Here is a 15295-nt window from a genome sequence, read left to right as displayed (position 1 = left end):
GCTCATTTTTTCTCATTTGAGCATCCACGTTACAAACTTATTACAAATACTAGCTCCTTTCAAGCAAACTTATTACAAATACTATCTCCTTTCGAGCATAAATACAAGCTCCTTACAAGCACCAAACTTGAAACAACAATTGGAAGACCAAGAGTCACAACTTAGAAATCCGTTGGATTATTTTTTTAAGCTCAACAGTCTTGATTATGTTTTAGCTCATGAGTTTGCATCCATATTTTGAGAAGGGGAAACCATGGTAAGAGGGGTTAAGATAATAGCCATGAAAGAACAAATTGTCGAGGTAATTGGTCTTCCTGTAGTTGGGAAAACAATTTGGACACTTTTGATGCAAGATTAGCCAAAGCTAAATTTACACTTCCTAGGGATCCTCCATTAGTGATTTCCAAGCAAGGGACAAGTAGGAGATATCTGCATCCAGACTGGGCTCCTGTAGCGGTATATATTATCAAATACATTACCTGTGAAGGTCGACAATCTCTTCTACATGTTGTACATTTCAAGCTTCTTTCTCATCTTTTCCATGGAAGACACATGAACGTTTTGAGTGTTTTGTACCACATGCTAAGGAAGATGTCTTCAGAGACACAAAAAGGTAGGGAGAATTATGTGTCTCACTATTGTTTAATCAAGTTATTACTAGAAAGAAGTATGCAGGAAATAAACCCTAGGCTGTCTTGGGATAATTTTCTTAAAGGGGAACAAGTTCAAAATGTAGGATATGCGTCTCAACCTTCTTCTTCTAGAAAGGAAAAGTTGAGGAAGCTTGTTGCAGAATCCTCTTCTTCAAACTCTGATAATAGAATGGAAGCAGAAACCCTAGTATCCTTAACACCTGCTTCTAAAAAGCAAAAGAAGCCTGTGAAGGACAAAATACCATTGAAGGATGAACCCAAGGAATAGAAAGAAATTCCTATGTAAATGGTTTCTGGTGTTGAAGAAGATAGTCCCTCGAGGCCTAAAGTGAAGAAAGCAAAACCCTCACATGTAGTTCCTCCTGCAGCCAAATAAAAAATAATGTTCTCCGAACCCTCTGATTTTCCTTTGAGGCGTAGTAATCGGAATCAGGGCAAAGCCAAAGGAAAAGCCAAGGTAGTTTCTCAGCAGGTGATTATAGAAAGTGACATTGAGTCAGATAATGACTCTGTAGAAAAACTAGTAAGGTTGATGTACAACAAATCACCTTCCAGAGTTCAAACTCCTTCATCCCCACCTCGTGATTTTTGAACATAGAATGTAGGCATGAAAGGGGAAAGGGCCCGATAAACCTAACTATTAAGATGAATGTACCATTACAAGATGGTAGTCAAGTAGGAATAGAAGGAATGATTGGTTTGAATAAGCTTGCAGACACTGCAGAATAGATGGCTTCTGCAAGTCAAGAAAAAATAAAGATACACTTACCAATTCCTCCAACATTCATGTGGCCAAAATTGTTGTATCAAATGTACCAAACCATTCAAGAGGAATGAAAAACTTGGAAAAAGAAAAGAAAAGGGACAAAAAGAAATTGATAAGAGAGATAAGGAGATTCTGAAATTGAAAACCAGTATGGGGTCTCAGTCGTGGAGTTAGTTCCCCAAATTGTGCAATTTCAACCCCCTCCTAGAGTATATTCTTTGTAATTGAAAGAATTATATCTTTCTTATCAGTTATCAAGATATTTTTCTAGTTTATGTTCTTCTCTGCTAACCTCAAGAGAGTTTATATGTGCATGTGAGACTTCGCATTCTGATTTCAAAAACTTGCTTTGTGAGTTATATCTGCATAATTATGCAGTTCCAATTGACACTCATTGGAACCCTTTGTTATACATCAGTGATGTTTAACTCAAGGCATTCATGTCTTACATCTAGAATTAGAATAGTTGGGGGAAACAGTTTAGGTAATACAAGGATCTGGAATTAAGAGCTGAGACATCCTTCTCAAACAATGTATTTTACCAATGGAATCATATTTTAAGTGACAACAAGAACAAAGACCTTGTTTTGACAAAAAGGGAACAAGTGTACAAAGAGTATGAAGCAGTGGCTAAGACTTCAACATGCCTGGTGTTTGGATACCTTTCTCAGTGATGGAATGGGTTTCCAGATGAGTTCAAGGCAGAAACCACACTCTCTATAGAACTACCACGCAATGTTAAAAAGGGCAATCAAGTACATCCAGTTGGGAAGCTCATTGCAGGAAAGGTGGATTCCTCTCACATTTCACCCTCCACTTTTACTATATCTTGTTCCAGAGTAGAAGAACCTCCAGGCATATGACAAAGAGGCTAAGGATGCCTTTTGGAAAGAAATAGAAGGAATTTAGGGGTTTTATTGGGATCCATATGTTCTGGCTACAGGGGAGACAAAAACTGATTTTAGAAATGAAGTATTTGAAGAACATGCAAATGCTTGAGGACAAGTATTAGTTAGGTTGGAGGGAAATGATGAGTAGCCTTTTTGGTTATTTTATATGGACATGTTATGTTAGATTTGTCATTTTGTGACTTAGACATTCCAGTTGTGATGGATATAAGCCCTTTTGTGTTTAAAACTATGAACTTTGTCATCTATTAAACAATCTTATAAATGATATGATAAATCTCTTTTAATGATATGGAAATGCTTGATTAATTGTTGGTTAGAAGTAATACTATTTGAATATGTGTTGTACATATTAACTTCTATGTATGCAGCTGGAGGAGAGATTAAGTCAACAAAGAGACATCGGTTGTTGTTTCAAAGAGTTACAGTCCTACTCAAATAGGACTACTGAACTAGTTAAGCTGATAGTTGATGACTCTGACAGAGCTCTCAGTTGCGGTTAATGTAGTTATTGTTTCAAAACATGTGTCGGTCTGTTGAGGAGATCTAGAGGATGCCTTGGCCTATATTTGTGCATTAGACTAAGTCCTAGAATGATTCACCCTTCTAAGCTTTTATTTCTAATAAAAATTGTCCTCCTAGTTTGTTGGGAGTGGATTGGTTGTGTAGTTAGTTAGGTATTAAATTTCCTATAAATCCATCAATTAAGGATGGAGTATGTAATGCAATTTTATTTTACTTGAGCACCGAGTGTACTTTGTTTCACAATTAGAAATAACAAGAGATTTCAGTCCTGTCATCTTTGTTGTTCAGAATTTCAATGTGTATGTGATGTTGTCATAATCTTTAGATTTGGTTAAGGTTTTGGAGGCTCAACTAAGGGGGGCCACTTGGGGAGCATCCACGTCCATTCACTTCTATGTTTTGCTAAGTAAGTTTACTATCGAGCTTATGTTTACCATTTAGAATCCTTTTTGTTGACTATCATGCAGCCACAGAAACTTCATTCTATGACTATTCCTGCAACCAAAGGAAAAAAAGAGTTTATAGTTACCAGCTGGTTAGTTTATTTCCTGCATAAAGTTACAAGATTTGTGTTAAGTAGGTTAAATTGATGTTAGTATAACTAATATTATAATCTAATTCTTTCCATTAATTCCTTGTTTAGCCTCTTTAAGTTTGAGTTAATATTCCTCATGGGTCTCTTGGTGCACATATAGTGCAGACCTGTTTCAAGTATACGTTCCTAGGTTGACAATTGAATGAATTCCTTATTAATGAGTTATTAGTCCAATGATAATAGATAATTGAACCCCTTTGGTCAAGGAAATGAATCTTTATTACTAGGGCATTATAAGGAACCAACACATACCTTCATAGTCCTTATCTACCCGTCACCCTATCTTCCATCCACTTCCTGCAATTTTATATCATCCTACCACTCATCCTATCATACCCCTCCTAATGCTTGATCACAAATGACATATCCTAAAGAGGGCATCTTTGTGACATAGTCCCTGGGGACCTTATCTCCCAATTCGTCCATCCCTTCATCCATATAAACATGTTCCTCTCCCAATCCTCATCTACCTTCACCCCTTCCTCCCTTATCCTTTCATCCCCTAACCACATCCATAATGCTTCCATCTCCAAATCCTTTTTATTATATCCTCCATCCTTTCCCTTATCATTGGTATCTAGCTCTAGGCTACCCTTACACGATCTAATGACATCCATCCAATCAATCCATCTACTCCTCACAATCCACCATCACATGCAAATCCTATTCATCTTCTTCAGCTATCCAAAGTCAAAACACCAATCATATACATGGTCGTGTTCCCAACCTTGCTACAAGCCTTGATCGCAATCCAATCGGCATCATGAAGATGCATCATTCCCAATCTTTGGGTTATTTTAGGGATATATCGTTCCTACATTAACAACACCCCATCAACAATAAATCTCTCAAGTCTTTTCATCTTGACTAGGGCAACATCAAGTTTGTCTCTAGGTCCTCATCCATCATTCATATCTCTTGTACATCTTGTAAATAGTGTCTTGTACATAGTGTCGATCATGTGTCTTAATCTAGGTCCACTTGTGCATATGTGTCCTTTGGTCTCATCCTTAGTGCGCTTAGCAGATGCCATGTCGGTTGTCTATAAGCATTGATCGTGCGTCGTCAAGATCATGTCCCTTCAGCTAATCCTTCGACAATTGTCCTAGAGTGTCTTTGTCATATTGATGATCCCAAATATCTTTTCTCGTCAATTCTTTTTTATCTTTCATCCAATCATCATTTTGCATAGGATGTATCCTTCCTCAAGTCAGATAGCATCAAATACAATCTGTTAGTTATCCTTTTGGCAAAAGATGTTTACAACACTCATGTTGGCATTGATTCTTTTTTATCTTTGTTTATCTTTAATTGAGCTCCTTCGTTTTATCTCATCAAGGTCGCCATGGTTATTCTATATCATGGTGTGCTATGAGTGATGAAACTAGGGGCTGTTAGTAAGATGAGGGGGGGGGTGAATCATAAAAACTCAATAATCAATGTATTCATCAGATTCAACCTCAGGAGCCTTTACTGATATGCAACTATGACTGTAAATCATTCAAACTCATAAACAGATACACTTAAAACATCATAACACATTTGACACCAGATTTAATGTGGAAACCCAAATAGGGAAAAACCACTGTGGGATTTCGGACCCACTAAGAAATATACCCTTCTAGAGTATGCTCGGTTAAAAGCCAATCTCATTACAGATTACATAAACACATTGCTAGATGTGACCCGGTTAAGGGATTTCCCTCAGACTTGTTAGAATCTTGCACTTTGTTAGAAGTGACCTTGTCAAAGGATTTCAAATACTCATTCAGAATGTTACCTTGCTAGAGGATTTACAAATAAGACTGTTAGGTCCACTCGGTTAAGAGATTTCCTCTCACTTACAAAATAAATAACAGTATAAAATATATCTACAACTTCACATCTGAAATGCTAAAGTAGACTCTATGTGCTCAAAATAATCTTGTCATAAGACTTATCTTGCTCCTTGTTGGGCTTATCAATCTGTTCTTTAATCAGATATTCAATCTTTTGTGCTCGGTGATCACTACTGTAGTATCACTGTTCTTCTATTTGCCCGCATATATTGTTCATCAACAATTTCTTATTTATAAACAATTCCTAACTGCTTAATCTCCTTGATCACATTTCTCATGATCAATCTTAGCCATCAGATCTCCAAACTTGACTAGGTTCATTGTATCCTTCGATCTGAAAATGTTTTATCTCGCCTTGGAACTTGTATTCCTTCCTTGGAACTTGTGCTAGGTTATGACCGCTCAATCTGCGTTGTAGATCTAACTCCTCTATTTTCGTTGTCATAGATCTTCAACAAACTTCTTGCACGACATACCAATCATCTATACATCTCCAACTCATTGGAATCCTTCATTTAATAATGCTTTTATCCATCCAATGCATTATGTTATTAATCGGTTGTTACTCAGTAAATACTGAACCTTTACTCGGTAGATATTCTGCCTTCTTTAACCGATATCGATAACCTTAGTGTTTACCGACTAGCTTCATGCTCGGTAACATAGAACAATATCAAACCTTAACTCATCTAATGAATGAAATTTTTTCTCATTCTTAGAATACTTGTATATATACGATATCACAATAATCAAAACAACAAAATCTCATCATTGTCTAACTTGGTAATAGTTGCCCATTGAATAACTTATTACTCCCCTTCATTCTTTCTATGTCACTTACTGACATCTTTATACTTATCAAAACATACTCATTAAGATATGGCAACATCATACTAAATCAGAAAATCAATTGCTTGACATCAATGACAAAATAATATTATTAAGACAGTAATCATCCTTTCTCAGTTATATCCACAATCTTCAACAACCTTCTCAATATCCTCAAACCAACAAACTTACTAGAATGCCAACAATCTCCCTTTGTGAAATGCTAACAGGGGCATGGTCTTGCTTTCCCTTGTCTGCATGTGTTTTCTTGATGTGTCCCATGTTGTTCCCCCATGAGGTCTCAATTATCTCACGTTACACTGGGGCATATCTTTTGCCTATGGTTTTTCTAGTATTACTTCCCTTAGATTCCTCTGTGACCCTATGTGATATTAGAGTAACCTTTTGTGTGTTTGTTTGTTGTTTCATTCCATGCATTGGTTGTGAAATCACCTTGGTTCCTCACACCCTAGTGCCTCATATACAATACTAGATCAAAATAAGTGCTCGCTACATAGAAACCCATTTTCAAGGTTGCTCGTGTCCATGATCACTTCATGTATATCCTCTCTTGCATTGCATTTGTCTAATTCTTTTCACCCCTAGGCTTTGTTTTGTGTTGCCTACCATCCTGTCCACTGGGGTAATGTTTCTTTTGAGATGTCGTCTGATCCTCCATTTCCCGTGCACCCTCTTGAGGGGCATCACTAACTTGTCCTTCATCTTGTCGCCCCTTCGTTGTCGTCAATCTTGTCTGGGGCATCTTCTCAATCCTATTTCTTCCTATTATCAACGTCTTATTTTCTTTGCACTGACATTACTCTAGTGTCACCACAAAGCGAGGCAAAATGTAGGCACTTAAATTTGATTAATAATTTAATCGAATTTAATCCCTTTGGTCACATATATTAATTGAATAATTAATATTATTTAAGTGATCATTGCATCCCCTTTGGCTAAATTAATTCAATATATCAAGCCATGTCCAATTAATTAATTAATTAATGTGTCACATTGAACATTTTAATTGATTAATTCCCCTACCCTTCTTCTATTAAATAAAATAAATATGTTTATTTTATTTTATTCATATCAACTTTTTTCTCCTAGCCATTATATTTGAATTAAAAAATTCAATTAGAGCACATGGCTCCTAATTTTAACCCCCTTTTTAACCCATCTCCTAAGCCTAGTCCACTAACCAACCCTATCCTTTCAATCACCCTTGTCACATGTGTGCACATTTCCTATTTTTCGAATATTTTGAAAAGAATCAAATTTATTTGGGTGTTTCTCTCCCAAATGGACACGTGTCTCTTTTTACACTTGCCATCTTGGGCAATGACACTTGGATTTTGAAAGGACATGTGTCATCTCTAGCATTGCCACTTGTCCTCAAGTCGGACATGTGGCATATTTTTAAGCCTCCTCATTCACTCACTCATGCTTATTTTAACCCATTCATTTTTCTTCATTAATCATCACTCACACTTGCATAGCATCATTATAATGTCAATTTAATCACTTTCTTCATCCACTTTTGCATCAACCATTAGCATAAATCCCATAATTGCATGATCATGGAACATTTTCAAGAACCTTTGGAGATGTAGAAGCAAGCACACATCAAAACAAAGGACAAACAAATCAAAGGAGACTTGAGTTTGCTCTTTTATTGCTTTTGTTATTTACTTATTTAGTTTCGTTTTTAGCATCCTAATCATGAGTGTAAGCTTGATTTATTGTGTAGTGTAGGTTGAAAATTTGTTTCCTTAGTCTTTTATTCACTCACATCTTTTTGCTCACAGGGTCATACCTCATTGAAGTATTAGGAGGTCAAAGGAATAGGGCAATTGCAAAAAAAAAAAAAAAAAAAAAGAATAAATATTAAGGTTAAACTAAATGATTAACATTTAGTTAATGAATGACCAAACGATAAATTGAGTTAGATTAAATGTGGACAATTTTAAGTGTCAATACAATGATCATTGTGGATGCTTGCTCAATTCAAAAACACCTCCAAAGAAAAATCCTTAACAACAATAAATAATGCAAAAAAGAGTAGTTAATAAAAAATGGTAGACCCACAACCTAAGTAAGGATGCACAAATGCCAAAGTGACTTGAAGAATATAAGTTTCCTCCAACTCAAACTATTTTGGAATTAAAGATTAGTTGTCAAAACAAAATTAAAAAATGATGGGTCCACATGCCAATTAAATTTTAATTTTGATGCTATGCAACTATTTCACATTGCTTTGGACATTTCTTATGGATCCTTTATAGTAGAGAAGATAACTAGAATGAGGTTAGAATCGAAGGACAATATAAGAAAAACATTTCAATCTAATAAAATATTATTCTATAAGATTATATAACTTTTGTTAAAAAATGTTTATATGATTTTTTTCTCTTATAAGCTTTATAATATTTAACCATCAATTAAAAAAATCATAATGTAATAATAATTAATTTAATTTAATGGTTCAACAACTGCTCTCTCGTTTGCTACCACTGCCACCCACTTCAACCTCTCACACTGCCCAAGCCTTACTATACGCGGCGCTTTCCTGCGGGTATGTACTTCCAACTTCTCCAATGACCTCAGTCGTTCTAAGCCTTCTACCTTCTCCAATTTGTGGCACATTCGTAATTCAAATTCTTCAAGAGAAGCTAATTGTGCAAGACAGTGAAGCCACTTTAATTCTGGACACTCAGTTATCTTCAGGGTTTTCAGTGCTCTCAAACTTTCTAAGCCTTCAATCTTCTCCAATTTGTGGCACTTCTGCAATTCAAATTCCTCTAAAGAAGTTGATTTTGCAAGATTTGGAAGCCCTTCTAATTCTGGACAGTCATCTATCTTGAGCATCTCCAATGATCTTGGACATTCTAAACCTTCTATCTTCTTCAATTTGTGGCATTTTACCAATTTAAATTCTTTTAGAGTAATGATTTCTGTAAGACTTGGAAGAGCCTCCAACTCTCGGCAATCACTTATCTTGAGATTCTCCAGTGATCTCAAAGGTTTTAAACTTTCTATCTTCTCCAATTTGTTGCAGTTTTCCAATTCAAAGCTTTTTAGAGAAGTCAACTCTCTGAAAATTGGAAGCTCATCTAACTCTATGCTCAGCTCCCGTAATGATCTCAACTCTTGTAGACCTGCTATTTTCTTGACTTCTCTGCTACCTTTCAACTTAAACAATTCTAGAGACACTAATTCTGCAAAACATGGAAGTCCGTCCAACTCTGCACAGCTGTATATCTGCAGATTCTGAAGGTTTTTCAGGCCACAGACACCTCTTATATCCTTCAGGACTTTACAATAGTTAACATTTATGGTCTTCAATGTTGTTGGCAGGGTTTCCAATTCCCTCAAATCCTCGTTAAAAGCAAGATGAAGAGTCTCAAGGACAGGACAACAATCTTTAGAAATTGAAATCTTGGACACCTTCGTTCCTGAAAGATCTATCCTTTCGAGCATGCACCCTGACCCAAAACTCAACTCATTGACTGGGTTGAAAACTATAGTCAAACTTTGAAGATGGATAAATGCTTTTGGCAAACACTGCACTCCTGACTGATATATATATAGCTCTCCTAAAACTTTAAGATGCTCCAGAGAATCCGGTAAAAATTTTAACTTCTTACAGTTTTGGATCTTAAATGTAGTTAAGGAGGACAAACTCCCAATAGAGCTTGGCAAAGTTTTCAAATTAGCACATCTTTCAATTTCAAGTCTGGTTAAGGAGGACAAGCATCCAATAGAGGTTGGCAATGTTGTTAGGAAATCACCAATTCGGTTAACCTGGTTAGTTGAAAAATGTTGGCTGGCAGTTCCTTCAAGCTGGTTCCTTGTAAATAGAGGTTTATTAAGCAAACCACTTCTGGAAGGCGCAACTCTTCCAATCTCCTGCATCCGTCAAGATCCAGATACCTGAGCTTTGTCATGTTTTCCAAAATGTGTAACGCCGGCTTGATGGTGAGTTCTTTACAGTTCTTTAAACAGAGAGATTCCAGTAGTGTCAGTTTCTTACAAGAATCTGGCAAAAACTTCAAATTGATGCAGTGATTCAAATTTAGGTGTTGCAGATTTGTCAACTCGCCAAAGTTAGTTGGCAAGGATGACAAATTTCTACACCATTTTATCTCCAGGTGCTCCAGCGATTGGAGATCACAAAATTCTGTTGGGAGGCTGCTTAATGTATTCCAATTAACATAATTCTGACCTATTGAAATCTTTTTCAAATTCTTGAGACATGATATTGATGATGGAAATCCTCGCAAACTGATGATGCTTGGATAATCTGCCCCAATAACCAACTCTCTTAACTGCAAAGGAGCCTGCAGCCATTTTTCGATACAATTTTAGAGAGGACAGTTTTTTCTTAAAATTCCGAAGAACATTTTTCAAAGAATCATAAAGCAAAATACTTACATCCGCATCACGTTGCCACAAATCTTTTATGCTTTGAGGGTTAACAAGTACTAAACTTCTTAATTTTTCCAATGAAAGCCACGATGGAAGATTTGTGTGCATAAATCCTTTACACTGAAGCCAGATCAGTTCTCTTGATAGATCGCTATATTGCTGGTTAATAAAATCTCCATCACCAACAAAAATCTTCAATCCAATCGAGCAGGGCACGAGGCTACGCGATCCTTGTTTTGTGTGTATTATGATCCTCCCTTGCCGGGGATAACAGTTGTCGCCAAATGCATTTGCCATTCCTCGGATTTGTACTGCTTCCTATACAGTCAAAAGTCGAAAATAAAATTAAAAATTAAAGCAATAGAATTACTAGTTAGAAGGTTGGCTCAGAGAGAAGGGTGGTTCCGTTCCATGATTAATAAAGCCTTGAAAGAAAGCACTGACTTCACCTGTTGAGGGTGAATTTGGATACTCTGTTTTGGAGACCAAAGACGGTATGGCGACTGTCGATTCGCAATGTCCCTTCCCAAATCTCTCTAGTGATCATGCATTCTTATAAAATCATTTTTGTCCACCTTAACAAGGCACTTGTTGAAAAGCCTTTCCCAACAGAGCTTTCCACTCCATCCTGATCCGTCCCATATAGTAATGGCCACACTTTTCCTCTGCCCAATGAAGAAACAAGCTGTATCCAAGAACATCTCTTTATCTTCTTCATCAAGTGCATCATAGCTGACTTGGAGCCGCTCATTGATGTCCCTGGGCAATATTCTGGACAATTTATCTAATACACACTGCCAGTAATCTTTGTCAGATTTGTCATAGAGCTGTGCCCCTAAGACCTCGAGTGACAAAGGCAGCTGATTACAAGCGTATAAGAACTGCTCAACGAGATCCTCGAATCCCGGCAGTGGATAGGATTGTAAGAATGCATGCCAACAAAAGAGCTGCTTGGCATGAATGGGATTGAGATCTTTCATTTCATAAACGGCAGAGATGCGCCATGATTTAAGAACATCCAACTCACGTGTGGTAACAACAATCAAACTTCCATGGCCAAGAGTCTCCCTTGCTGGCAATAAAGCATCGAGTTGGTCTGCACGATCCACGTCATCTAAAACTATAAGGACAGATATAGATCTCGAACGGCTTTTAAGAATCCCTTTGCCTTCGTGTATATTGTCAAAGGTTACGCCTTTCACATCAAGGTCTTCCAGAAGCTTTTTCTGTTTCTCAACCAACAGCCCTCTCCCTGCAGCATCCCGAAGATCGAAAAGAAAACTTCATATGTCCATGGCCGAGCATCTCTTGTTGAAGATTTCCTTTGCAAGGGTGGTTTTTCCGGAGCCACCCATGCCCCAGATACCTACAAGTTGGATAGAGTCACCAGATTGAATTGCAGTTGTGTCAAATTTATGCACAGCTACATCCAGACCCACCGGATGCTTGGCAACCTCTAACGGCACCTTGTTCATTTCTTTCATTATAAGATTCGCCACATTCTTCACCACCCTCTGCTCGTCCCTGAACGTGTGAAACAGGACTAGATAAATGGAATAAACAATGAATAAAACGAACCGAAATGTATTCTAGGGAAGATTTGAAACAATAAAGCACAAGGACAGCTTTTAATTTGACTGTCACCAATGCTTGTCAATCAAATTTTAAAGTGGCTGTTGTTGTTGATAAAATTTTATATTTTCAAATATACTCTTGTAATCCATGTTCTCATGCAGCTGCTTAAGGTTTTAGTCATTATGAATGTGCATATGCAAGTAAATTAACAAAAGTCATGTTTGTATTGAATGCAGTGTGAATGTAGTTGAATCTCCTTTTTGATATTAATGATATTAACAGCAGTTTTAGCCATCTGGGCTCCACGCTTTCTACCTAAGCTATTTGTATAATTCCTTTGCATTTGACCTTCTGTATTCAAGTCCTTGTTTGCTAGGACTCACTACACTGGGCACGGTTTCTACCTAAACCATTTGTATGACAAGTTACACTGCAGGTGTTTGCTGTCTAGGTTTCTTGAGGGATATGCGTTGCATGCTCTGTTATTTTCAGAGTCTACTATATGATCACATCAACATGGCACAACAGATATCAATGCTTCCTCTTGGATATAGACTATTTCTTAATCAATGCTAGCCCTTCATTTTTATAGACTATTTCTTAATCAATGCTCGGTTATTTTTTTCAATGGCTGGCGTTGGATTTTTGCATATATTTTTTGTTCCAATTTATTGCTTCAACTAGAACTACTTTGCAACTGCAAAACAGGGCACACCAAAAACTTTTCACTAAAATGATACCAAAGCAAATGTTTTCTAATGCCATCTTCATGCAAGTGAAACACTAATACTGGAGCTCAGTCCTATGACCCCATGCAAAGTGGAGCGGCTATGACAAAGGGTGTTGAAAACCAGTCAGTCTACTAATATTGAGGACATGCTACAAGGTCAAGGAAAGTTATTTCTAGTATGCAAAAGAATGTTATTTCTGCACCTATTATCTTTGCGTTATTTCCCTGTTCTGATAGTGTAGGTGCGGCAGCCCATGTGAAGTTCGGGCACTATCAGCAACAAGTTAAACTAGAAACCTTAGAGATATCATATCCAGTGCATTGCAAGAAGCTCCTGGATTCTCTTTTAAGCATGTTCCTTGCACGAAACCATGCTGTATTTGCTTTCCTCCTAAAATATGTCTCTATGCAAACTGTCAACAGATCCTCTGCCCATTGAGGATTTAGCCACAATAATCAACTCAATGTGATTTTCGTAGGTGGGATCGGTCTCGGGATGCTCTAGATCACTTAATATTCCACTTTGAAAAGAATACAATAATTAATGGCGCTGAAACTTAACCAATTCACTCTGCGGAGTCTGTATTGATAGTTTAATATAGAAAACTACATTTTTTTAGAGTATGGATTTGATAGCCTGTGCATGCACTATGTACTTCTTCGGCAATATGTCTCCACTTGAATTACGTATATAGCTTTATATCTAGGCTCTTAATTGAAAACATCAATCTTGTCATTATATCCTTCATCTTGCATATGTGCTCATTGCATTCTTAAGCAGCAAGCCAAGTATCCAAAAAATTATGGGCTTGACATTTTTTTTAACTTCTTAAAAACTAATTCTAATATTTGCGTCACTCATCAATTTAATCGGTTCTGTTTTCTGTTAACTTTAGTTTTCTTTGTGATTGAGACTTTAGTAAACTTGCAATATGATCTACACTTTTTGGTCAACTATGTAATCCATTGTAAATACATGAGAAAAAAAATGAATAAAAAATCTGGATTGTCCCTGGCAATGGGTTCAGAATTGAGACATGATGGAATTTCAATATTCTCCTCACGTTGATCGGGAAAATTCCTATATAAATTAAGAAAGTTTCTTGCTTTCTTCACATTTCAACTTCTGTATTCAAGCTCTTGTTTGCTAGGACTGACTGTACTGGACATGGTTACTACCTAAGCTATTTGACTTTATGCATGTCGATTGCATTTGCCTTGCCCACATTTTTACAGCCTTTGGCAGGGAATCGGGACTCCGGCTGCAACGCAGCCCTTGTTTTTATTATTGTTATTTTCTTGCTGCTATAATTGTTTTATCAGCTGGTTTAAAGCAATAAGGATCTGTATCAGAATCTTCACGAAGGAATTTTTTTTCATTAATGGCTCCCACTGCAGAAACCATTCATTATCAACGGAGATTTGAGCATCTTTTCCCGTACCGTAGAGCAGTAATTTGCTGTAATATTTCTATCCTCACATCAGGGATTTGGTGATATCTATAAAATATCATTATAAGTGGCGTGAAGTAAGGGCAGCGGATTAATTACCATTGACTGTGGATTGAAAGCTTCTGACAAGTCTGATATATATACATCTATACGATTGATGCATCCATTATGCTCAATATATGTATTCTAAATTTTAAAATTGTTCTTTTATTTTTTTATTTAAGAGTATGGAAGAATAAATTTGGGGAATGGAGGGGAGCTTTCTTAAAAATAGAGCTGGAATTGCTGAGATTTTTTAGGAAAATTATAAAGTGTCTGGTCTCAGTCTCGTGAATTTTGTAGTTTAGTTTAGTTTAAAAATTTAAGCTCCACAATTTAAGAAAGCTTGTGGTCTCATGAATATAATATCCCTAAGCTGGTGGGGCAATTTCCAGCCCCACCAGCTCAAATTTACAAGCCTAAAAAGTAGGGGTCCTATTTTTAAGAAAAGATTCCAAATAATCCCATATCACAAAAAAAATTTCATGGGAACACCTTTTTCTTAAAAATAGAACTTAAGCTCCTCCATGAGACACTATCTAAAACATTATCCAGTTTTATTACCCCACGTATTAATTAGACTGACTATGAATCTATGCTATTATAACTTGCTTTGTGCATGGCAAGGAAAGCAATTAAGTTGTCATTCTAATTTATTTGGGGCCTATTCAATAAAGATTTTCTTCTTATATTATTTTTTATCTATCTACTTTTTAAAGTATGATTCAAAATGTTTATACAAAAATCATGCCAAAAAATTCACACAGCTTAACCAAGCATTTAGTGACAATTAAAATCTATTTATCTAAGCACCTTAAAGAATAAACTTCACTAAACGCTGATACATGCAGCAAACAAAGGAAAAGATACCCAAATAAAAAACGTTAAGGAAGATTTGATGCAGAGGTAAATGCAGGAGGAATTTTGTTTCCTACTTACCCCTAAATCTGCTTATTAAT

The 15295-nt window shown here is 36.5% G+C and overlaps 1 protein-coding gene across 1 annotated transcript; it reads right to left on the bottom strand.

Annotated features, from left to right (window-relative positions):
• Positions 1-8585: 8585 nt before the first annotated feature.
• On the bottom strand, positions 8586-12025 carry LOC131034427 (protein SUPPRESSOR OF npr1-1, CONSTITUTIVE 1-like). Its single transcript, XM_057965917.2, has 5 exons — positions 11908-12025; positions 11117-11793; positions 10548-10859; positions 9992-10453; positions 8586-9689 (listed from the first exon to the last, which is right to left on the bottom strand). Exons 1-5 carry the CDS (start codon positions 12023-12025, stop codon positions 8586-8588), a joined length of 2673 nt encoding a protein of 890 aa, XP_057821900.1.
• Between the last annotated feature and the right edge of the window lie 3270 nt (positions 12026-15295).

Source organism: Cryptomeria japonica, chromosome 5 (genome assembly GCF_030272615.1).
Source record: "Cryptomeria japonica chromosome 5, Sugi_1.0, whole genome shotgun sequence".
In the NCBI taxonomy this organism is placed as follows: domain Eukaryota; kingdom Viridiplantae; phylum Streptophyta; class Pinopsida; order Cupressales; family Cupressaceae; genus Cryptomeria; species Cryptomeria japonica.
Note: the sequence above shows the minus strand (reverse complement) of the source record. Positions and strands in the feature narration are given on the sequence as shown.

What these genes read in the sequence shown, in the direction of transcription:
- LOC131034427 (XM_057965917.2), bottom strand. Translation starts at nt 12,025, where the DNA reads ATGAAAGAAATGAACAAGGTGCCGTTAGAGGTTGCCAAGCATCCGGTG. An exon ending in TGACTCTATCCAACTTGTAG is followed by an intron (nt 11,794 to 11,907) that starts GTATCTGGGGCA and finishes GGGATGCTGCAG; the next exon opens with GGAGAGGGCTGTTGGTTGAG. An exon ending in TCAACAAGTGCCTTGTTAAG is followed by an intron (nt 10,860 to 11,116) that starts GTGGACAAAAAT and finishes TTGACTGTATAG; the next exon opens with GAAGCAGTACAAATCCGAGG.